The sequence below is a fragment of the Scomber scombrus genome, chromosome 8, assembly GCF_963691925.1.
Source record: "Scomber scombrus chromosome 8, fScoSco1.1, whole genome shotgun sequence".
Taxonomy (NCBI): domain Eukaryota; kingdom Metazoa; phylum Chordata; class Actinopteri; order Scombriformes; family Scombridae; genus Scomber; species Scomber scombrus.
The window spans coordinates 21,469,716-21,494,052 of record NC_084977.1 but is presented as its reverse complement, the minus strand read 5'-3'; the positions used below and the strand labels follow the sequence as shown (position 1 = coordinate 21,494,052).

The 24,337-nt window shown below is 36.1% G+C and overlaps 1 protein-coding gene across 1 annotated transcript; it reads right to left on the bottom strand.

Moving 5' to 3' along the window:
- Positions 1–436: 436 nt before the first annotated feature.
- On the bottom strand, positions 437–16,969 carry si:ch73-40i7.2 (FYN-binding protein 1). The gene is made up of 16 exons (XM_062423777.1): positions 16,856–16,969; positions 11,703–12,336; positions 10,585–10,699; positions 9,739–9,794; positions 9,370–9,407; positions 8,990–9,021; positions 8,225–8,357; positions 7,851–8,013; positions 4,516–4,666; positions 4,278–4,294; positions 3,572–3,632; positions 3,292–3,334; positions 2,539–2,701; positions 1,561–1,594; positions 1,059–1,096; positions 437–925 (listed from the first exon to the last, which is right to left on the bottom strand). Exons 1-16 carry the CDS (start codon positions 16,856–16,858, stop codon positions 900–902), a joined length of 1,707 nt encoding a protein of 568 aa, XP_062279761.1. The 5' UTR covers positions 16,859–16,969; the 3' UTR covers positions 437–899.
- Positions 16,970–24,337: the final 7,368 nt, after the last annotated feature.

Genomic DNA, 24,337 nt, shown 5'->3' with positions numbered 1-24,337 from the left:
AACTAAAAAAACTTTTGGGGCTGCTGCCCTAGAAGCCACCCCCTTAGCTCAGCCCAAGGCAGAGAGTTTGACTGTCATCAAATAAAGTTGGGACACCTTTTGCATCAACTTAAATGTGTGGCTTTATTTACCTCTTGCTGCAGAAAAGCAAGTTGTGAATCCCTTTTAATAATTTTAATAATAAGTCATGTCAATAGTCCAGTAATTCTAAAGTGCATTTTGTAGTAACCTTTTTTGTTGTTGTTGTTCTTTATGCATTTCTAAAATTCATATTACCATGTAAAATCATAGTCTCGGAAAAGAAAACAGAAAAAAAAGAAAAGAGTGAGCTGTATTTGCACTTCTTCTTTTGAGACTTCTTGAGATGATTCAGAGCTTCAATTCAAACAGAGAGACACAGATATCTGTCAAAAAGTTATTTTATTTATTTTAAATTATCTAAGAAGTCAAGCAATACACAAAGCTACAGAAATAGTGTATTCATCTTTTATACAAGCAGTTTGACAAACAATGTAATGGTGACATGTCTGTTATTCTCAGCATAAGGAAAGTGTGTGTGTGACTGATCTTACAGACTGATTTCTGTTCTCACTCTGTTTTCTGTTATTGTCAGTTTTGTATAGTTTGTTAAGTAGCTTTAGTCTGATATAAGAATACGTTTGTTTGTTTGTGAGCCAGCCAGCTCTTTTCTGTTCTGTCTCAGGTGTAACAGGCAGCAGACTGTCAATCCTGTGCAACTGAACACAAATGGTGCAATCAAATAAAGCAAAATGTGTCTTCTATTTTCTAGTTTTATACAGTTATAGTTTGATATAGCTCTAGTTTTTAAATTTAATATAGTTTGAATCTTTCTTTCTCTTTCTAATTGTGTGAGTTTGTTTGTGCTTAGTTTGATGGTTTTAAAAATCGTCGTTGTCGTAGATGTCTGAAAGAAGAAAGAAATAAAAACAGATAAGATACATACATTAAACAGTCACACACATGAGCTGCCATAAGTGAATATTTCAGTTTTAACAAGAAATTTCATAAATAAGGTTAAAAAAAACCTATAAACTGACCGTTTGCACAGTCAACATCATCGTAAATGTCTCCTTCCCTGTGAATGAAGATTGATGTTAAACTGACAGCAGAAAGTTGTTTTTCATTATAATATTTCTGTTCAAAATCTATATCCAGAACTTGTAAACATGATATGATATGATATGATATGATATGAAGAAGAAAAAATGTACTACATGTTTAAATTGGTAAAAATGTATGTACATACTTTAAGTGTACATACATTTTTTTTATACATGTCTGTATTCATATGTAATGACCAATAATTTAGTTGTCACTCAATGACTCTTTTCATCCATACTCTCAAAGACAAAAACAAAATCTTTCATAAGAATTAATAATAGGACAAAAATCTAAGTCAAAGATGAGCTGTTAACACCACAATAAATAAAGTATTTACTTAGGCTACGGTTAATTTATCATTTATTCACAGTATAAAAAGACCATATGAAAGTATCATTAAAACTGTCAGCGTCAAATATGAACTGATAATTCACTTACATTGGAAGAAGAAGAGATCTGGACACATAACCATCTGTGAAGAGTGAGACAAAACACATTTTATGTATGACAGTCAATTTGAATTTGTGAAACACAGTACAGTGAATTTATTAAATTATCATCTGTAATTTATTTTTTGGAAAATATATTTCATAACCATCTGACAAACACTAATCATTGTACAGTTTATTCCCCACAATATGGTTCCATGCTACCAGCATGTACCAATCAAGCAGGGATTGTGCATCAACCTTTGAATACAAGAAATACACATTTGTTTTGGAACCTTATGATTGTATTTTTGTGTTTAATTATCATTAATTATTAATTAATTATTTATTACTATCCAAGTCACAGAAAAACAGAAGTGCTGCTGGGATCTGATAGTAATGAAACACTATTCAGATGCAATATTACAAGCACGGGTGAGAATTTGTGTAGAAATATTGCATAATCAAACAAAAGTCAAAATGTCAACTTCCAGTTTTTCAAAAGTCAACAAGAAATTAATCAATGTATCAAGAAAATAGTTGGTAGATTTATCAATAATGAAAACAATAATTTGTTGCAGTCTTAGTTTCCACCATTGTTATACTTGACATGGTGTTCATTCATTGGGTGGATACAGGTGTTACAAAATTCCTGTGTGTGTGTTTTAATCACGTAGCCATGATGACGAAGCCTCTTCTTAATGTTTGTGTTGTGCTCTGATAAGGATAAGAACTTCCGTCCTAGTTCAAAGAGCAGAGGCACTAACGCACACAGTAAAATACTCTTTCAAATGAGTCATGTAATACTGACACACTGAGAGCACATGTGGCTATTCTGGACCTCATGGTTATGCAAAAACCTCTCATCACCAGGTAACCTTTACGCATGCCATTAACTCTTATTTCTAAAGCCAACCACAACTGCTTATGTGTCAAAGTGCAGATCAAAATAACATACAACCACAGAGGGATGTGTGTGTTTACATACATTTTCCAAACCGGTTGCGACACAGAGCTTTCTTGCTGTTGGTGAGCTGGATGACGTCCAGGACTTCTCCCTGAACCACAGACAGATCCTTCGCTCCTGGTTTCTTTATGACGCTGTTAGGATCCACCATCATGGTGTGCAGCACCTTGAATGGCCCATCAAACTGAGAAACAACAGTTACATTTGAGGTTTACTTATTTATTATTTATTTAATGCACAGTTTAGGAATTTGTGCTCTCAAATAAATTATTTGAATTCTTAATTTAGCATTACCTATCACCTTCATGCCATTAGTCTTATCTTGCGTGTATCTTTCACACGCTCCCTCTTGGATTTCTTTATTTCTCTCTCTTTTTTAAAACATTTTTTTCACATGTCAACAACGTTACATACAGTCATCTTAATTACGTAATTACTTATTTTTACACAGTGATCCTTTTTTTTTTTTTTTTTTTAACCGAGCATTTGATAAAATAACACACATAGAACAAATACTACATTTGAGTTTTTCATTGCTTAACCAACATTTTTATACTTAGTGAGCAGGTTTAAAATGTTCACTGCCTTGGTCAAAGCCACTTGAATAGGACAAGTAAGTGTGATGGGTGTGATAGATGTTGCAAGGATCAATGATATAACTTTTTGATTAGATTATAAGATCAAGACATTTGATCTTCCTTTCACCGCTATGTTGACGGCACTCTGCTTTATCTACAATTAAAAAACAAATAATCTGATGTAAAGAATACTTACCTTGAATTTTTTTCTTAGCTCCTTTTCCACTTTGGGATCAATGCTGAAAGGAAAGATGATTTTACAGTTTGATAATTAAAGACAACAATAATCAAGTAACGCATTTCTCACATTTTTTTTCTTTTGTAATTCTGTTTTTATATGTGAACATCACCTCAACTTCAACATATCAGATCAACAATAAGATTTACAGTGCAGTGATACTGCAGCTACACATAGCTGTCAGTATCTAACCAGTTATTTCCTGTTCCTTTTCAGTGAACCAGATATGGATAGATACCTGACTTCAAGCGGTGGTGGGGGAAAATCATCAGGTATTGGTTGAACGTCATCGTAGTCATCTGAGGTGAAAACACGGAAAAAAATAACTAAAAAACTAAAAATATCTTGTCATGTTGAAAAAAGATGAACGTTTTTCTGTAAATTATGTTTTAGTGAAGCAGCTGCAACTTTAAATTAGTGATATTAATAACTTGATTCAAATGATAAAATAATCCATGTCAGTATCAGTGTGTATAATAAAGTGCCTGTTGCAAATGTACACTAGCATGAAACATTGAGCATTACACCAAAAATTAAAAAAATGAGAGCTGAAACGAAATAAATCAACAGATTCATACTTTAAAGGGATAAGAAAGCAAAACAAAACAAAAAACTCTAAAACAGTCAAACCCATGTTTTACTTTTTTTTTTTACTGTGTAATAATATTAGGAAATGAATTTCCGGTAAAACGTGAAAATACTTTTCCAGGACTTATTTATTTATTTATTATCTTTGGCAGGATAATTATACTAATATTTGGTGATGTATTTTCACTCACATCAAATCCACATTCAACCCAAATGTTGTGTTCTTTAGGATAAATAAAGAGTTATGGATTTGCTGTTTTTTGTCCAGTGAGTGAAGTAAATAAATTCAGCAATATTTTATATGGCACAAATCCTAATCTGCCAGTGATGTTAATACATGTTGTGTTGCCACTTACCGTCATCTTCATCCATGCTGCAGAGAAGAGGAAACACAAACACCATGTTAGTTGGAACAGATGCGGGTGAAACTGAGAAAGCAATGCAGCTAAACAATTTAGTGTTCACAAAGCATGACTTTTACACCTTTAGAAAAAGTTGACAGAAGAGCAATGTCTTATGTTAGGAGGAAATAAATGTTTTGCACAATATAGTGAGACAATTTTGTCACAGCAGGATGAACAGGATCTACTACACCTGTCTCTGTTATTGGACTCCATATTTAACATGTGCGGAGGGTCTGGAGGTGCTGGAGGTAATGTTGATGTGTCTGTTTTTCTGGACTGGAGTGCTTTGCGCTTGACTGCCTCATAGTCAATGTCCACACACTGGTTACTGATGTATCCGTCTGAAAGTTGACACAAAGACAAAATGATGTGCCATGTCTTTATTATGACAGTTCAATGCACTGGGCATTTCTTCATATAATCTCATAAAATGATTTAAGTATTTATGTTTACATATCTTGGCTTGCAATTTTTATATAGAAACAGTTTCATTAAATATGTATGTCATAAGCTTAATGACACTATTATATGCAAGATTGTTTTTGCTTCTTCTGATAATGGTGGATTTTGGTGTACTAGGATGTTGTTTGAATCAAGGATATGAACAAGAAGTTGTGTTTTTTATCATATCATTAGAGTATATCAGTAAAAGGTCATTACAGTGCTGTGATAGTCATTGTATAGGTTTTTTTTCACTCTGCTATGCTGCTGATGGATTGGCAGACTTGTCATTCAAAGGAAGAAAAGTTGGTTAATCTGCAGAAACAAAGATCACATGAACAATTCAAAGTAAACAGATGATAGATTGTGATATATGTGTTTCGTTTTTGTTGAACATTTATTTAAAAGTGGTAATCTATCTCAAACCCACTTACAGCTAAGTCAATGTGCAATAAATATTCTGTTTATATATATATGCATTAGTACAGTAGTACCATGTGAACTATTTCTTTCTTACCGTAGTTCTACTTGACTATCATGTAAATCAGCGTGAAAGCTATTTTAAACCGCAGGTTACCATAGCAACACTACTTTCATGCTACATTGCTCTTTAGCATACAAGAGAAAGAAATGTAAGCATTGGTTAAACTTAAAAAAGTATCTCATTACTTTCCACGGCCTAATTTTCTCAGTGGAAAAAATACTGCTCTGCTCTGCTCTGCTCTGCGGCATTCTTTACATCCAATTTTATGCCATTATTGTCTTACATGGTTCATCTTGTTCTATATTTACTACTCAAAAGGTTAAGAAGCACATAGAAAGAGGCAGAGTGGTTGAGAGCTGTACAGTTAGCAGGCCTATTTGGTTTCACAGACAGAGTAGAGTATCATCTGCATAACATGATACACCATCTTTGTATATACAAATTAAAATAGAGGAAACCATAGTCATAGTCAGAAATATCTAAACTAAATAGTTTTTTGTAAATCCTCATAAGCACATGAGCACACACACACACACACACACACACACACACACACACACACACACACACACACACACACACACACACACACACACACACACACACACATGCAGGGACGGACTGGCCATCTGGCATACCGGGCATTTTCCCGGTGGGCTGACGTGCTATTTGGGCCGACCCCCGACACTTTAAAAAAAAAATTATATTGGTCTGACCGGCCCATAAAACCAGTAAATCAGCGGCCCGATTGACACTGGGCTGGCCCGATCACATTGTTAAACACTTTCGCTTTGGTCCTGCCTGCATATTGCATTCGGCAAAAAAAAGTTATTTTTAAAATTATTTCTTTAAATCTTTAACTCACTTGCTTTTATTTCGAAAGCGCGATACAGCATCTTGTCACCAGCCCCAGAAGCGGGAAACACAGGCAGTGGCCTGCAGCTGGCGACAGGACAGAGGTTAAGATGAGTTTAAGTGATTTCTTTCTCATGGGAAAGAAAAGAAAGAAAGGAAATGTGACTTGGTAATAATTTTGTCCAGAAAGATAATTATATTTTCTGTCTAACGTTAGACTTGTTGATGTTAAGCTGATGTTGTGATTCAACAACTAGTACACTCTGGTAAACGTTGTTACTATTAACGTTACTAGCCAACGTTGGCTGGCGAAAATATGGCGGACTTTCCAAAAGCGATTTGTCACTGAATACAGTATGGTTGTAAAAGAACATGATTTTTCTATTAACTTAGCCCATGTAACTTGAAAACGAGTAACGTTACACATCTCCCACATCTAGAAATTTGTTATTCTGTCTGTGTGTTTTTTGCTTGTTCTTGATATTCCCATCAGTATTTTTCTATACCTTATTCATGTCCACTGCTTTTATATTAGAGATCAGATGAAGTTCAGCTGGAAGCTAACAGTGGTGAGGGTGATGCAGGGAGAGCCAGCACTGCAGAGCTGCAGGTAGGTGCTATATGAAGGGTCTAATGTCTTTTTCGTTTACCTTTACCTTCACACACCAGTTAGTTAGTGGAAATGTGGAAGGATAGCACACTCAACAGTAAAAACAAGTTGGCTTATATGTTAACATTTTTCATGCTGTTTTTGCCTTTCACCTTAACCGTTGCCTGTTCTACTAATTATTAAAAAACAAAATATTGCGCAATTTAAGTTAGTATAACTAGTATATTAGTATAACTTCATTTTCTTGCACCATGCACCTTAAATAATTATTTTTTGTTAATGAAAATTGAAATAATTCTTAGTGTGTGTTTCTTTGCAGTAGATTCACTATAGTGAACCTACAATTGATCAATTTTCATACTGTCCTATATGAAGGATTGTACAGGTCTAAGGTCAGAATTTGAATTTGATTTAGTGTTGGCGAGAGACTTGAGACTTGACTTGGACTTGCAAAAAATGACTTGTGAACACCTCTGGAGTTGCACAGTTGGTATACACATTCAAAAGACCGAAAAGGTGTGCGTTATCGAATGTAGTGGGCCGGTCTGGTCCAAAATGCCAGGGCCGATTTTTTGTCCCAGTCCGCCCCTGCACACATGCACAAACCACTATGACTATTTTAAGCTATAGAATTTATAATGATATAAGCTATATCGTTTTTAAGCATACTGTAACAGTTAATGAATGGTTTATAACATGTTGTACTGTAGTTATTACAATAGAGTAAAAGACAGGTGTATTATATCATTGCAATATAAATTCTGTTATGAATGTTGATATTGTACATTGATTAACCCTAAAAAATGTCCTGATATCGTCTTAGAATTACATTATAGCATGTTATGAACATGTGTGAACTGTTTATGTCCTGCTTATTATTGCTAAACAGGGGACCTAAAATGTTATTGGATATTTACAGAAAACTAGGCTACATAGCACATCCAGTCTGTAATCCATAAACCTGCTTGCCATCTTTAATAAATATCAAGCACACAGTTTAAGAGTAGACCACCATAACAACAACCACCTTTCCATCTTTAAGATTATGTCACCGCCTAAACGTTTTGATTTGAGCTCAGATGGGAAGGTTTCCTGCCCATGCTTGATTTACAGTGAGATTCAAAGTGAAACTCACAGTTTCCGTTCATAGAGCGAACCAGCCATTTGCCTCCTGGGTTATTTTTCACTCGGATGATCTCTACACTCTCGCCTTGTCGCACGCTGAGGTCCAGTTTTCCTCCTCCGTTCCAGTCTTGCCGGACTCTGGCTGTATTGATAACCTCCACCTCCCCTTGTAACTACAGAGGGACAGAGAGGAAAGGTGTTAAAGTTGACAGATATGAATGAGATTTGGATGAGGGTGCAATGGACGGAAACAAGCCTCAATGAGCCTCAATGTTTTCTTGACGCACATAAGCTAAATGGTCCATCTGAATGTTCAAGAAGGAATACAAAATTAATTAAACCAGGATTTTTTTAAATAAATTCAGGATGTTGTTGGAATCATACCTGAAAGTTTTTCTTCAACTGGTTTTCTCTTTTCTGGCGCTCCATCTGCTCTTTCTTCTGCTGCTCCTGTAGCTTCTTTGCCTCTTTTTTGTTTTTCTTTTCAGCGTTAGACCGGTTCACTTCTATTTGGTCTCTGTAATTGTACAATCGAATGAAACATGACATTTTAGATTCCCGACATCGCACAATACACCTCCTACATGCTAAATATTCTCAGCAATTTCACTTCTGGGAAAAAAAGATGTATTTTTACTGGCACCCAACAAAACAAAAACAACGATTGGGCTGAATTTATTCACACCCTGAGCATTTCTCAGTTAACAGCAACAGTTAACAGTATCCAACAAACTTCACCCCCTTTCACTTTCTCAGTGTATTCTAGTTATGCTGATATTTAAACAGTTCATCCCTTCATTTTGTCACATAACCATCATTTTGCAGGAAATATCTTGAATCACAGAAGCAATACATAACCATAAATTAAAGAAATATTATCAGACACTATAATCACGCATCAAGCAATAACACGTTTAACTGAGAGAACTGGAGTACTGCTATAACAGTGGTTCTTACAATGGTAACCACTGCAGCTGTGGTAGCAACAGATGCAAAAATAACATCAGCAGTACCATAAATAATAGAAACACTATTCTGCTTCATGTTCATGCAGCTGCAGCCACACTCTACTATAGGCAAGTAGGGTAACATGTTAAATTCACACACAATTATGTAATTCAACTGTAAAAACAGAAAGTTTACACTCACTCATCAATGAACTCATAAACGTCATCAGCATCCTGCAAGAGAAAGGATTTATTTGAACTTTTAAAGAACAAAAAAAACAAGCATATTAAAATGCAATAACACCTGCTCTCTTTTTGTGCCCTAGAACAAACTGCACTTGTGCATCAGTGTCCTTGAACATGTTTAATTCCCAAATCTAGAAATCAAACAAATCAGTGTGCTCCATTGACAATTAATTGTGTGTAAACTTTCATTTAAATTAAATTTCATCATAAATTTGTATTTTTAGGGAAGAGTGCAACGTGTTCTCACAAGAGCAGCCACCTGGTTTTGAATTCTTACAGAAAATGTTTTTTTCACTTTATAGTAAATTAAGTTTAGTTTCATTTTTTTGTCCTTACCTCTTCCACACACTGAGAACTGTTGTCACTCCAGGAGTCTGTGAAATCACACAATAAAAAAGAAATGAACAGTAGTCTTCCCTTTTAAAGAGAGGCACATTCACATTCATAAAGGCTTATTATCACAACGATGTGGAAAGAATATATAAATTTAAAATTGAAGTCAATGGTTGATAAGGTATAAAAAGAATAACTAAGTAATCATTTTCTTCTAGAAAGGGATAAATGTAATTTTTAAAGTTAATTTGTTCCAATTGTAAGAATAAGATCACATTGTATTATCCTGCACACTATAGATTGGGGGAACCAAAGGAGTTACAGTCATGAATCAGTCAAAAAAATAAAAATGTTTGTGTGTGTGTTTTTTACCGGTCTTGTCAAAGCTTGCAATGTCATCATAGGTGTCCTCGATATCGTCAATGTCCCTGCAGTAAAAACAAAAAAAACATAAACGAACATTGTTTGAAAGAAAGAAAGAAAGAAAGAAAGAAAGAAAGAAAGAAAGAAAGAAAGAAAGAAAGAAAGAAAGAAAGAAAGAAAGAAAGAAAGAAAGAAAGAATGTTTTTGCAATATTTTCTATTTTATTCAATATCACTATATATAGTGCAGGCGTTTCTTAGCACCTTTTCTTTTCACTGTGTGAGAACAGGCGACAGTGTTAATCTCTTGTTAAACACTGAGCACTGAGAACCAAGAGATGCATTTTTCTGCAAATGAAACACACCTGTCATGTTATATTCAATGTTATTTAGATAGAAAGGGACACAAACAGCAGTTATCTACACTGAAAAAGAAGCTGATTATTTGTGTAATGGCATCGCTTTTCCTTAATTAGGTAGCTTAAAATAAAGCCTGACAGGAAGATAGAGGAGAAAGCATGATGATACCTGGATACTGAAAATGTTGTCCCCAGAAGAGTGTGACTTTTCCACACATTGCAAATATTCTATTTATACCTCCATTCGTCTACTATAAATTACAGCCTCTTATATGATTTGTTTGGCTGTAAGTGCTTTGCATACACACAAACACACTATTTCCTGCCATCATGGCAGCTGTGATGGACTCTTATTTCATTCTGGCATACTCCCTGATTTTATTATTGCAAAATGTGTTGATATGAAATTAATACCTATGGTAGATTTCTCTGTGTGTACCCATTCTGCAGTTTGTGAAATAACAGCAGCATGTTGTGAATTTCAGTGAAATACTCACACGGAGGCAATCTGGTGCGGTAGCCCGCGGGGTTTGTTGGATCGTTGTGGAGGCTTGGGAGGACTGATTACTGTAGGTAAAGACATTTTTCTGCCTGCTGAGCCTTGGGAGCTTGCTGCTTGGGGGAATCACAGAGAACATCCATATGTGAAGAAGTATTTTGAAAGATGCAAAGGATTACATTCTATAAAAAACAGTCACACTGACAGTCAACAAAAAGTCCTTTCTCGCTTTTCTTTCTTATTAGCACAGAGAGATGAAGCACTCTGTGCTTTACACTTACTATACTTATAAGATGGAATAATTTAAGTATTTAATAATTTAAGTCAGATTATTAGAGGGGGGTAACCCTCTAATAATCTGACTGCAATAGTTGCAGGTTAGTTTTTGGGATTGTACATACGAAGCACTCAGCGGGTTTACAAAATAAGATGGATTGGTACATTGATTTAATTACGCAGCAGTATTTAAAATTTGACAAACTACAACATTAAAAAGGTGCGTACATGTTATTAATCTCCAATCTAATACAATAATATATTTATGTAATAATGCACACTCTGAAACACACTTTAGCATTCTGCATAACTGGAACTTTTACTTCAAATAATTTATGATGCAAAGACTCCGTGGTTTCACTTAAGCAAATCTTTGACTACACAGTGTTCACAACATTCATTTTAAAGTTCAGTATTTATGATTTTACTTATGCAAACAACTGCACACAACTCTATTTAGGTTTTACAGTAACTCTATCCAATAAACTGACTTACAGTAACTTTCCACTGTTTGACATCAATAGCATCAGTATAAGTTTAAACACCTGGATCACCAGTACTACAAATAAACATAAAGACAACAGGTGTTACAGATGAGATTAAAAAGTATTTGAAATCAGTAAAAGAAAATATGAATATATTTTATCTATATCTATCTATATCTATCTATATATCAAGCAAAAATAGGCTACAAGGTGTCAGGACAGGAACATGTTGAGCTATATCTAAATCCAACAACCTCTGTCACAATTTTGCCAACCCAAAAACAGACGAGAAGTTGAGTTTTCTGCTGTTAATGTGCAGGAGGAGAAATTAACGATTCAGGGGAGACAGACTCACCATCACTCCTCCTTGGAGCAGGCAATGTCGGTGCCACTGCTCCCCGGGTAACCCTCAGGAAGGGTTCCAGATTGACGTGTGGAGGTCGTTTCGGTTTTAAGGGCAGAGGTCCTTCAGGGGGAAGGGGTTTCCTCAGCGGGGTCACTTCCCCAGCACTCCTCTGTCTGGACTGTTGTCGGAATGGGGGAGGAGTGGGGGCATGAGCTGGTGCATGACCCTGAGCTGGAGCTACAGGTGGAGCCGGCTTGATAACCGCAGGCTTCTGGTGCGTCCGCATCATGTTCTGCAGCCTCTCCCCCGTCTGCTTCACCTTGTTGGAGTCTGCCGGCTGGAAGGATGCTCTGATGCCTGGATTGGGAGGAGGCCGAGGGAAGGGACCAGGTCTGGAGGGGATGGAGGCTGCCATCGTCGGCTCTGCCCTCGGGAGCCTCACCAGGCCTGGGCCAGCGAATGGGGGAGGAACTGTGGGGGACAGTCTTTGATGGGCCAGATTGTTCTCTAGTGCTGGGAGGATTGCTCTCCCAAACCCAGGTCGTGGAGATTTTGGGGAGCCGCTGTCTCGGCTGCTGCTGTCTGAAGTGTTGGCCTTGCTGTTGAACCTGGCCCTCAGAGCCTTGACATCCACGCTCTCCTCCTGACAACAAAACAGAATCAGAAACGCAAACTGAAGCTGCTGCACTTAAGAAGCAGGAAGTTAGCAGCAAGGCACAGAGCAAGGCATGCCCCCTACGCACACAATCATACTGCAATCGACAAACCCCTACGCTTTCTTTAGAAAGTGTGAATGCACTCTGCAACAACACAGTTTCCTGGTTTTTTTTATCTTCAAAAATATGATAAGTCTGTGCAGCAGACAAAAGCCTGAGCAGACTCAACAACAAGAGACTGAAAGCAGCAATCAGTCAGTGTAAATCCTGTCAGAGATTCTGTTCACAATTAATTATTATGAAGAATTTTGTCACAACAGGCCCTTCTAGTATGTACGTTTTTTTTTTACACGATTGTCAAGGCCACTCTATAAAGCTACTTTAATTCAAATAATTACCTAATTTAAATCATTTAGCAGCAATTTTGACTTGCTTAAAGCCCTATCACCTCTTTCTTATAAGGACAATTGTTGTAACTGCATTAACAATAACATACTGGACATATGTTATATACTGTACATATTACATACTCTTTACAGTATGAACTTTGCCCATGTATTCCTTCATAATTATTCTCTTTGCAAAATATTGAACTACAAATATAATTGGCATGTATCAATACCTTATGACTAAAAAAGGCATTAATAAATGGGTGATTAATCAATTTAAGAGAGCAGAGACAGTATTCTTTAAGTTTTACACTGTTTGTTCATAGACAGTCACACTAAATTATGGTCTCATGCTTCCTAAAACATGATGACATAACAGCATAACATAAATGTGAAGAATGCAACAACATATTTGAAGTGTTGATTTTCTTATCAACCATTAGTCAACACTATTCCCACAGCTACATAATAAAAACCACACACACACTTTTTAAAACTGCTCAGGCAATACAGTCATGTAGGCCCTGAAGTCATGCATAACATGTCACTGCCTGCAGACATGCTACTGAACTATGGGTTGTTAACAGCTCCACCAAATTGTGATTTTTCCCTGTAATCTTCTCACATGGTTTCATTTAAATACATGTTATTTAAATTATTCAATATTTCACCAGAAATCAAAGATAAGAGGAAAAGATTTGAGTACCAGAACTTTGTTTTGTCTTCTTTCCTCTCCTATTAATCATCTCATGAGGCCTCAAATGTTTTTGGTGACCCTTTGGAGGGGCCCGACCCCTAGGTTGGGAACCACTGCACTAAACTAGTTAACTATATATAAAGTATATCAAACTAGCTCCACCTCCAGCAGCTTCAACAGTAACATGTTGCTTACACGCTGATGCTTCAATATTAATTATTATTATATTATTATCTAATTATGTCATTTTTAATAACATATCAGTCAGATGGACCAAACCACTACTTTAACTACAATACTTTAAGTACAAGCTGATAATACTCATGTATTTTTCCATGCAGTACTATTACTTGTTATGGAGTATTTTTAGATCACTGTACTGGTACTTTTACTTAAGTAAAGGATCTGAATACTCTTTCCACCATTAAAACAGGGATACATATGTACCTGTTTACACGGCATGATGTCTATGTGCAGTTTTAATTTACTTTTTTAAATAACATCTTAAATGTCTACAGGATTCTGAGACCGTGACAAATGTGACATTATGGTGGGAACACAAGCAGTTCATATGGCAGTGTTAAGGTTCCCCTTGAACTCTGTTCATAGTTTCATAGTTTCACTGTTTCATAATTCCTCATAACTACTCTTTACCTTGATTTGATCCCCTGTGGTGACTTTAAAATCCCTTTGAATAAGTACAGGGCCAAATGTATACACACAAATCTATACCAGCTGCACAAAAATAATTTTTGGATAAGATATTTCTGTTTTTGTATGTTCTGGGTCACTTAAGGACAAGTCTTAAAGTACACTTCAGTGTATCTTAGGTTTCCACTCCCAGGACTCCACACCTGCCTTGTTCTGCTGTGGTTTGCAGCATGATCTCCAGGTGTGGATGGATCAAACAGAACATCAACTTTTGCTTGGAATTTGTTTTTTTAAAGGACCAGTGTGTGAGATTTAGTGGCATCCAGTGGAGTGGCCGTGCCTAACTAATAAGTTGTAGCTTACATATGTTTACATTTGTGGATCTGCAACTATAGGAGATGAGGGATAATGTCACTTTTGTTGTTTCAGTTGTTAAAAGCTTGAGTGTACAATAACTGATACTGACACTAAACAACTGTTTAAATTATAAAAGAAAACTTATTTTCGTTTGTCCACTAAGAATATCAGTAACTAGCTCAGGTATGTTGTTCAATTAGTTCATTTGTTTCATTTGGTTTCCTTCTGTCCTCTGTTACTTGGGAAATATGAGTTTCGTAAAATGTGCTACATGTGGAAAGATCGATGTGTTTGTGTGTATATACAATTATCTTTGTATGCCTTTGGGCCACACCTGCCATCAGATTGTTACTCCTTTGTACTGTGTTTCTGTATTTCATGTGAACACCCAGTTACAAGAAATATTGGGAAAGATTTCATGACCAACGTTAAAAAGGCAGTCATGCTGCAATTTTCGTAAAATGGAGAAGTTGCATTTGTTGTTTGGAATACTGGCTTTAAACGCATCTGCTTTCCATAAATGAGAAACTGGTGATCAAATATTGATATCAATCTGTTTAGTCTTATGAGACGGTTTTCTTCACTGTAACCATGTTTGTGAGAGTGTTTTTTAGAACGGACGTTCAAAACAGAAAAACGTTTCTCCTTATCAGTGAAATTGAGGTGTGAAGTTCTAATTTTTAGGTGTTTCTGTGGTATTATTTGGAGTTTGAATGTTATCCATCACACCCAGACACATAACCAAACTAAAAGAGGGAAGAGAGTGTGAGTAAACTGCTCAGAACAGTTTATCAAAGGAACAGAAATAATCGCATCGGCTGAGTTAAACTTCGGCAGGTGGAGTCAGGAAACATTGCTAGTTAGCTAACTGACCAACAGGATCAGCAAAACGTAAGCGCTAACTTAGTGAGAGAAGTGAAACTTTATGAATGAATAATTCTTGAACTCTGTTGTGTTGACAAAAAGAAAACAAGATGAGAAAGGAATGAAATATCTATCTTAACACCCAGTTGTAACCTTTGCAAAAAGAAACTGAGGGTGTGAGGAAGAGCAGGAAGTGTATGCAACCACACATCTCTTTACCTCAGCCAGCAACCTGCACTGGTTGCCATAGAAACGCCCTCCGCTGTCACCCTTGCACCAATGAGCTGCAAGTTTTCCTCGCATCCGTCTCTCTCATTACAATGAAGAAAGGAAACAGAAAAATACCTTGTTTCTACACCACAAAACACACACACAGTCCTACTTTCAGTCAGCGAGCATCTGCAGAACAAAGTGTGTGTGTACGTGTGTGTGCATTGTGTGCGTGTTGCTGCCTTTGGTGGCACTGACACATTATATCAGATGTGTTTTAAAACGGCCTTGTCACAGGCTGTAGCTGTGCAGGTGGGCTGCAGAGAAAATGCAATGAGAGTCAGAAAGAAAATTTCTTTCTTTTTTTTTTGAAAGAGTGTCAAATACAATATTACTTCTTAACTCAGGAGACACTTGCACTTTCAAATATTTGTATGTATTTGAATTGGTAGCTTTTTGGAATATTGGTGAAGTTTCAATCTCTTTTAAGACTACTGCAAAATATGAAGGTAATAATCTTTTAGCAAATATTATCTTCCAGCCTGTCAGTGTTACAGAGTTCATATCTGAACACAGCTACAGATAACAGACATGTGATGTAGTTCATTCATTCATTTAATTGTTCCTCTATTAAAGAGCTGCTGGAAATTAAATGATTACTGGAGTTTTTGAGTCACAGTGGATTAAAACCTATACAGGTGTGTACCCTGATATGGAAAAAATTCCAGGAGGAAGCACAGAATCCTTTAAGGCATACAAATATTACAATTTAATTGATTGCCTTTTCCTGACAGTAAAAGGAACTTATAAATAGGATATACCTTCTCTTCCCACAGTTGTTAGATAGGTAAATAGAAAAGTAAGAGCGCAGTTGTGTTAATAGTGCTTTCAGTAGCAGAGTCAATCATTAACTGGTGATAACTGTGAAAGCTCTCTTTCATTAGCAGCACCATGACCATTTCTTCTGTTTCAAAAATCCAACTTCCCCTTAATACTGTAAAAATTATGTAATTACTGTAGGGAACTGTGACTAAACAATACGACAATTAACTAAGGATACCAGAAAGTCAGGTTACACTCTTTTGAAATATCTGAAAAAAGTCTGTTACCCAGGTAAAAAAAATTCTTAAGACACTTCACAAAGGTAAACTGAGGTATTACCCACAGTTATACAATAAAATCTGTCGCTGGCCTTTCAACATCAGTCAGGTTATTCATAGCAGTGTTGACGGTCAAAAGGAAATGGCCATAATTAAAACACTCTTTCATATATATATATATGTGAACACAACCACCACAAATATTTTTTAATAACAATTGTAAGCAACTATTTCTTACCATGTTTGCCTTTAGTGATGTTGTTCTTCCAGAGTTAGGTGATAATAAAGTGCTACATGTCCAGCATTGATTCAGTATCCAGGCTGATGCTACTGTACAGACTGCTACACTACATGACCCGCGCTCAGCTAAACTTACTGCAAATGAGGAAATGATTTGTAATTCAGCCACTAGGTGACTGACAGCAGCACAACATGAGATTAACTGTGGAGAAACATTCAACTGCCAGTTTGTTTTGTGTCTTCTTAAAAGGTCAGGCTTTAATCCGTCATATGTTTGATAATGTACAGAATATGTGTTATGGGATATTTCAATATAGCAAAGAAAAATTAGTTTTTTTTGTCACTCTGGCAAAATGTGTGTTTATTCATTTTTATCTCCCCTATTTATGCATTTTTTTCATATCACGTGTGCAAAAAATTAAAAGAAAATCTGAAATATTGTCTTTAAAAAAATAATAAATGAAACCAAGTAAAATGAACTAAAAGTAGGTTGTAAGCTTCTTTTGTGTTCTGTATTTGATTTTGTATGTACAATTTTAAAGACAATTTAAAAAAAGTAAGGTTCAGAAATCAAAGAAAGAAAGGAAAAATAATTTGAGGTATTAGATACAATCAAGTACAAACTGTGAAAATGCAGGAGAATCAAAGTGTGATATGGATCAAGTGTTGACATCAATAATAATTCAGTCTCACTTTCCACACATTTTTTGAGAAACAAGAGCAGGACAATTATCTTTTCAGATCTCCCATATTTTCCAGTTTAAACTGACAGAAAATGTCCTCATAACTCAACTTGTTTCAGTGTTGTAATCTTGTAATAAGTGACACTAAACACAAAGTACAGCTGAGACTGATGTAATGAATTTGCATGAACCATAAAATATCGATGAAATGACGGGGATGAGATCACCAAAGTTTTTACTATTCCTTACTTACTATTTACTACTAATGCTTACATTTCTGAACAAAAAAACCTCATAGAAGCAATAAACATTTCACTAACACCCAAAAATGTTAACTTCATGGTGGTTTTAGACAAATTAGCAATGTCATTAAGATTATTGTCTGGGAACCATGAATGTCTGTACAAAAGTCTTTGCAAATTCATCATTTTTGAGTCATTTCACAATATGAGAGAACATTTTTACTTGCTGGTGGTGCTATAGGAAAAGGCAGCAGGATTCATCCTCTGGGCATCATGACTCTCTAAATGTCAGTTATTTAAGTTGTTGTTGAGATATTTCAGACTGGATCACCCCACAAACGGACATTGCACCTCTAAAATCATTGCAGCTAAATTCTAAAAATTAAAATAGATGATAAAACAAAAGCAAAGCAAAAGCCATAGAGCCATTTTAATTATAATTTTATTCCTAATCCAAACCACACTAACCATTTCCCCCAGTCTAACCAGTTTATAACAGGAAAAGATTCTGCTCCATAGGGGGCGACACTGACTGCAGTGTTGCTGTTGCAGGAGGGGGGTAGGCGGGGTTTAGAGGGGTGTGGTACCCATTAGCAGCAGAAGGCGGAGCCAGGTAGTTGATTGGGTTTCCTCTCATCATGCCTCCGGGCTGCGAGTTGTGAGCCTGAATCTGGCTGCCTGCAGGGGGAGCAACGATGCCTGCTGCTGGCCACGGAGCCATGTTGCCAGGCATGGTGGGCCAGGGAGCTGCAAGGGGAGAGTATGCGGGAGAGGAGTATGGAGAACCCCCTACTGGCTGTGTGGGGTACATGGAGAGGATCTGAGAGGTGGACAACGTTGGCTTTTGAGATTCTGGAGGAACTGAAGCAGAGAAAATAAGTTAATCTTAAAACTCAAATCTGCTTTAATTGAACAGTTATATATTATTGTCTGTTAACAGTCGAGAGCAACAAAATACTCCCTCGGCCAATCAAACATATTCACCACAACTCACTCGCTTAAGAGGATGCTCATATTCGTGCTGAAACAATCAGTTGTTTAATTGTTTAATACTTCTCTTGTTGCTTTTTCACTTCTGTTTTTACGGATTAAACTAATGAACATATAATGTGTTAATTAGTAAGTTTTAGATGTGCTGGTAGACTAGCTGTTTACAGTCTCTTAATACTAAGCTACGCTAATCCTCTTCTGGTTTCATGTTTACCATACAGACATGAGATCTATGCGTCTCCTGGCATTTTGCTAACTTCCGGATTTCTTTGATAAACTTTTTAAAGGTTATTTTACAACCTTTTAATTACTGTTTGATTATTGCATTTCACCTCTATTGGACATGTGTGATTCATTAAGGGAAATAAAACAGCTTGGTTAAAGTTGAAGGTAAAAACTGTTGTGATTGTTTGCTAATATAATCAGACAAACACAAGAAAAAAAGGCTGTAAACCCAGGCCTGGAAGATGTACATATTACCATCCTCTACCCTAACCTCTACACTCTGAACTTTGGCTGAACTACATGAACATCACACTGCCGCCTCCTCACATGTAGACCAGAGAAGAGCTTCAACAAAATATCTAAAATCTAAAAGGTTCTGGATCTGGTTCTGTTTCTTGCTGTGTTTCTTCTGCGTTTCATGATTTTTCTCAAGAGGAGGGACAGAGGAGGAAAATAATTTAATCTTCTAGTGTGGGAACTGAGCATTTGAATATCTGTGAGATTATCTCTTACGTCACTTATGCACAGCAAACAGTTCACATTCTTCTGTCTTACTGTATGAAATATTAAAACATGCCTCAACCATGGGAATTATAGTATTCACAGTGAGCGTGCACGTCACAGAAAATGTATACAGAGTGATCATGGGGGAAAAAACTGTATGTTCAGGGAAATCTCTCCTTTCTCTGACTTCCAGGACAAAGGTCAGAGGTCAGTTGAGGGCCAGCTGTTTGAGAATCAGTGTATGGCGTCAAGTCATCCACTTTCCTGTCTGATCTCATGAATTTATCACAATGTATACTTATGTATATTGTAATAATGTACAGTATATTATGTACATGTGGAGGGTTAGTGCTAGTTAGGCAGTACTTCAGCCAACCGATTGTGTGTAAATGTAATGAAATTATGAGGATAAAAGATTTCTTATGAGTATAATGACTGGAGATATCCAATAATTTAATTATATATATTATATTGTATGTGGGTGAGGACGAAGTGTTTAGTTCTGACCAGATTAAGACTGATTTGTTGTTATTTGATGTGACTGAAGTTTTAGTTTGCAGGCTCTATACCACTACAATCATTTTCTACTGAAACACAGTTTCACTACCACAGTGTGATGTGTGTTTTTCACACTACAGAAGTGTCAAAGCACTGATTCAATACGTCATGACGGTACCAAAAGCGAGTCAACCTGATGAGGGAAGTAGTGAACGTTTGTTTGTTTTATGGTCCTCTAGTTTTATGATGGAACAGCCTGTTTTCTATGTGTTTATTTGCATGATGGCACATTACATCTGCATGAATGCTGGCCTTGAAGTGATGGCAACAGGGACTGTAACTACATACTGTATGTTGTGCCTTTAAAAATGCTCTATGTCCATTTTTTGGAGCTGTCCCCTTTAAAAGCAAACCAACTAAATCCACAGACAGAACAGAGCTAAATCTGTCAGATTCAACAAAGTACAACTAATTATCAGTCGTAAGAAAAACCAGGAAATAAATGTGTCACATTTAGAAAGCCCAGTGTATTAAAGTTTATTGAAAATTATCCAAATACATCCCATTTATTTTTGAAAAGCACATGTAAATTCATTTAGTGATTTCTTGCTGTAATAATCTTTAAAACATTAATAGAGAAATTGAGGAAAGTTGTAAAAGCAGCACAAAAAAAAGGTTGTTTGGAAGCACTTATTCCTGTTTTTAAGAAGAAAACCTGCTTTAACTCAGGGTAAAAACATACTGTATCAGTTCCTCATCTCGTGGTGTAACTGACCTGGCGGACTGGCACATTCGCTCTGTGTGGGCATCATCGGCCCCTCCAACTGGATGGAGAAGACTTCCATCAGCTCATTACTGGAAGAAGTCTGCAGACAAAAAACAGAGAAGATGAAGTCTGTGTTTTTAATTTAGTAACAATAAAAAAACAAATAAATTTCATTTTGTATGAGGCAGATTTTGAGTTGAAGTTTTAGCTGTAGTTTGCATAGTTGAGAGTGGAGCCAAACAGACATACATGAAGCAATAAGTATGCAGAAATGTTTTAAGGCTGAAGGCTATTGATACATCTTAAATAATATACAAATCTAAATGAAATGGAAATACTTTTACTTCTCTCATTTGTTCACAACATGCATGATCTTAAAGGCTGATCAGCTAACTAACTAGCTCACTTTAAATGTTATGAACTGTAGTTTGAACAGGAAACACACTCACAATTTGCTATTTTGTAACCCAATCGGCTCATCACTTTATAATAATAATGTATTTTTGAGCTTCTTTTGGTAGTTTTTTCACAGGGACAAATGTGACCATTGTGGTTTGCGTTGACAATATTTTAAAAATGATGAAAAATGTTCATATTTTTGTGTCAAGGCGTTTGGTTGGACCAGGCACTGAGGAGCAGTTTGGATAAAATCCCTCCCATGTTAGATATGAAGTTCTATTAATCGTACCTGTTTAATTTGTCCAAATGAAGACTCTGGTTGTGGACTGAACACGTACTCATGAGCTGAAACCTAAAAATAATAGTGAAAAACTGTCAGAAAAAAAAGAGTTTTGTTTCAACAACTGGATCCTCTTTTGTCTACAGATGTTCAATAGTGAAACTCAGGAAGGCATGTAGTGCGTTTTAAAAGATGTGCAACATTTAGTTTATTTCATTTACCTCAGGTGGAGGGGCTGAACTCTCATCTAGAACCAATAAGGCATCATTCTGTTAAAAGAAAAGAAAGAACAGAAAATTAAATTAAATTAAAATAAAAACATGGTATTGACGAAAAAGTCCACTGATTAAAAAAAATAAAATAAAAGATTTTCTCTGACTTGTGTTGGTGTCTCTTGGTCCACACTCTGACAGATTTCATTTAAGTCAGCCAGGACTGGATCTGCCTGATGAACACATATTATTAACATTAATAATAATAATTGTCGTTATCATAATAATAAAGTGCTTTAGATAAAATGCACAATAAAACAGAGATACAAGAGTAAAAGACATGGCAGAAAACTGTAAAACAGACGTACGTAAAAAACAAAAATGTATACAATGTGCATTAAGTATAAAAAGATGTCAAAGCCAGTTGATAAAAATGAATTTTAAGGAGCAAATTAAAAGAAAAAAGTGAAATGTGAGTAAAATGTTCAGTGAGTAAAAATTGCTGTAAAAAATTCACACTACTTTTTAAAACCCTGTTTGGATGTAAATGTGGCAAAATGTTGCTGTTAATTTTCCCACTTGATAATTTCTCTTTTATAATCTTGAACTACAATATCTGCTGGTGGTGTCTGCAGCAATATTAAACTTCTTTATGGGAGCGCCCTGGTGGTCGAGTAACCACTCGACCACCATGCTAAGTAATCACGCCCCAATCAAGCCCCAAAATAAATACATAAAAAGCTTCTTAATGGTCATGTTAAGGCAGTGTGTGTGGGTTTAGGAAAGATCATAGTTTTGATTTAACACAGAATAAGTCTGCAATGACTTAAAGCACAACATGTTTATCATCACTTAACCGAAACCACCATGTTTCACTAACTTTAGGTGATTTCGTAGCTTAAAAACTTTCCACAGAAACCTTGAACTAAACAAAGTTTTCATGTGAAATAAACCACTTGCTTGCTGGTTTACAATCAGCTACAGATAAACGTTGTACTACATTTTTGCTCAAAACGAGGACTGTGTAGTTTCTGCCCCATTACTTAAATTGAAAACACATTAGAAAAGCGTTTCTTATCAATAAGTAGAATGATCAGAGCAAGTTTCACATACTGATAGATACATTTAAGCTTGTATCTGTCTGTCTGTTCATATCAAGTGAAACCTAAAACACCATTAATCAGTTTTTCTTTCAATTTGAGAGGATGATTTATTGTGCTAATGTGTTCAATCTGGTTCAATGGGGCATTGATAGTGATTATGCAACAGTTATAATTACTGTGGTGATGTATGTGTGGTTAGCTGAGAGTGACCTGTATCTTTTATGAGATAAGTCATCTTGTTTCCTAGGACTTTTTTCGTTTCTATAAACATGACTGGTATTTATGAAGAACGCCACCCATTTCAAGAATTTAAATGTCATTAAGAGTTCCCTTTGTTTCACTGCTCCTCCGTTTCTACTCTGTGTTGTTACCAGGTTGGCCATTCTGATGTAGAAGAGGCTGTATGTGTCGTCTTCTTGGTAGATGTAGGCCAGAGCTCGGGGGTCGGACTCATCTTTTGTTAAAGAGCTGATCCTGCTCCTCTCGTGGTAGTGGAGTACAGCCTGAAAAACAGAAAAAATAAATAAATTAAGAGGATTTGAGCATTAAGTTACATCACAACTAACCACTTCACAAACATTCAGCAGTAAAACACCAAGGAAGAAAGGGAATAGAAAAGTACAATTAGCTGCATGAAAAAGAGGAAATATGTTATAACCATAAAATGTAACTAGATTCCCCTCTTTAGTAATTTCAAATGCTTTCTACTGACTCATTAACAGGATTATTGTTTTTTTTGCCTTGTAAATATCCAAGATAAGAACTTAATTCTAAATCCCGACAGTGTATTTGAAGGAGAAAAAAAATCAATTTGTTACAATTTAGCTTTTTGTATTTTTCCTTCTTTAGAGGCAGCAGTTTGTGGTTGCAAAGCCTTCTTCTGTTATCACAGAAACCAAAGCTCGGACCAAAACAGATTGCAGATGTGGAACCAAAACCTCAATCATCTCAAAACATGCTACTTCCTTATTTCATTTAACACCGATTAATGTTTAACTGCTAACTATTGGAAGAAAACACAGCACAGTATGCCAAACGTGATGCTTTTCAGGAAATTAAAACAGAAACTTTTACTTCTAACTGAGCTTCAGGTGGAATCATTTACAGTAGAGTGGCTCACTGGCTTTTCCTTTTGTAAAACAACTAGAAAACAAAGTAATTGAGAGCAATTTTATGATCCATGACAGGCAAAAAAATAATTGAATAATGAATCATCCTGAGAATTGTTTAGTTTTCGGGGGAAAGAGCAGCTTTTGTTGACCACTAGAAATCCACAGTCGGTGTTGTGGTTGCACACACTTGACAGAACAGTTTGAAGATTAACAATCAACCTGAGGGAGGCGCTATAACAACGAGTAGTGAGAGAGAGAGAGAGAGAGAGAGAGAGAGAGAGAGAGAGAGAGAGAGAGTGAGTTTCAGCTTATGTGACTCACCCCGGTCCTCTCATCGATGATTTTAAGGCCGCTGAATGAAATTTTCAACCAAACTCTCTGCTTGTGTTTCCCCTGTTTCCTCCCTGTTGCCTCAATGCCCTTCAACACACACACACACACATGCACGCACGCACACGCACACACA

Excerpts from the sequence above, each read along its gene's own strand:
- si:ch73-40i7.2 (XM_062423777.1), bottom strand. Across the intron at positions 10,700-11,702 it reads TGCTCCAAGGAGGAGTGATG|CAAGCTCCCAAGGCTCAGCA; the intron begins GTGAGTCTGTCT and ends TCCCCCAAGCAG. Across the intron at positions 2,702-3,291 it reads AGCTAAGAAAAAAATTCAAG|TTTGATGGGCCATTCAAGGT; the intron begins GTAAGTATTCTT and ends GTTGTTTCTCAG.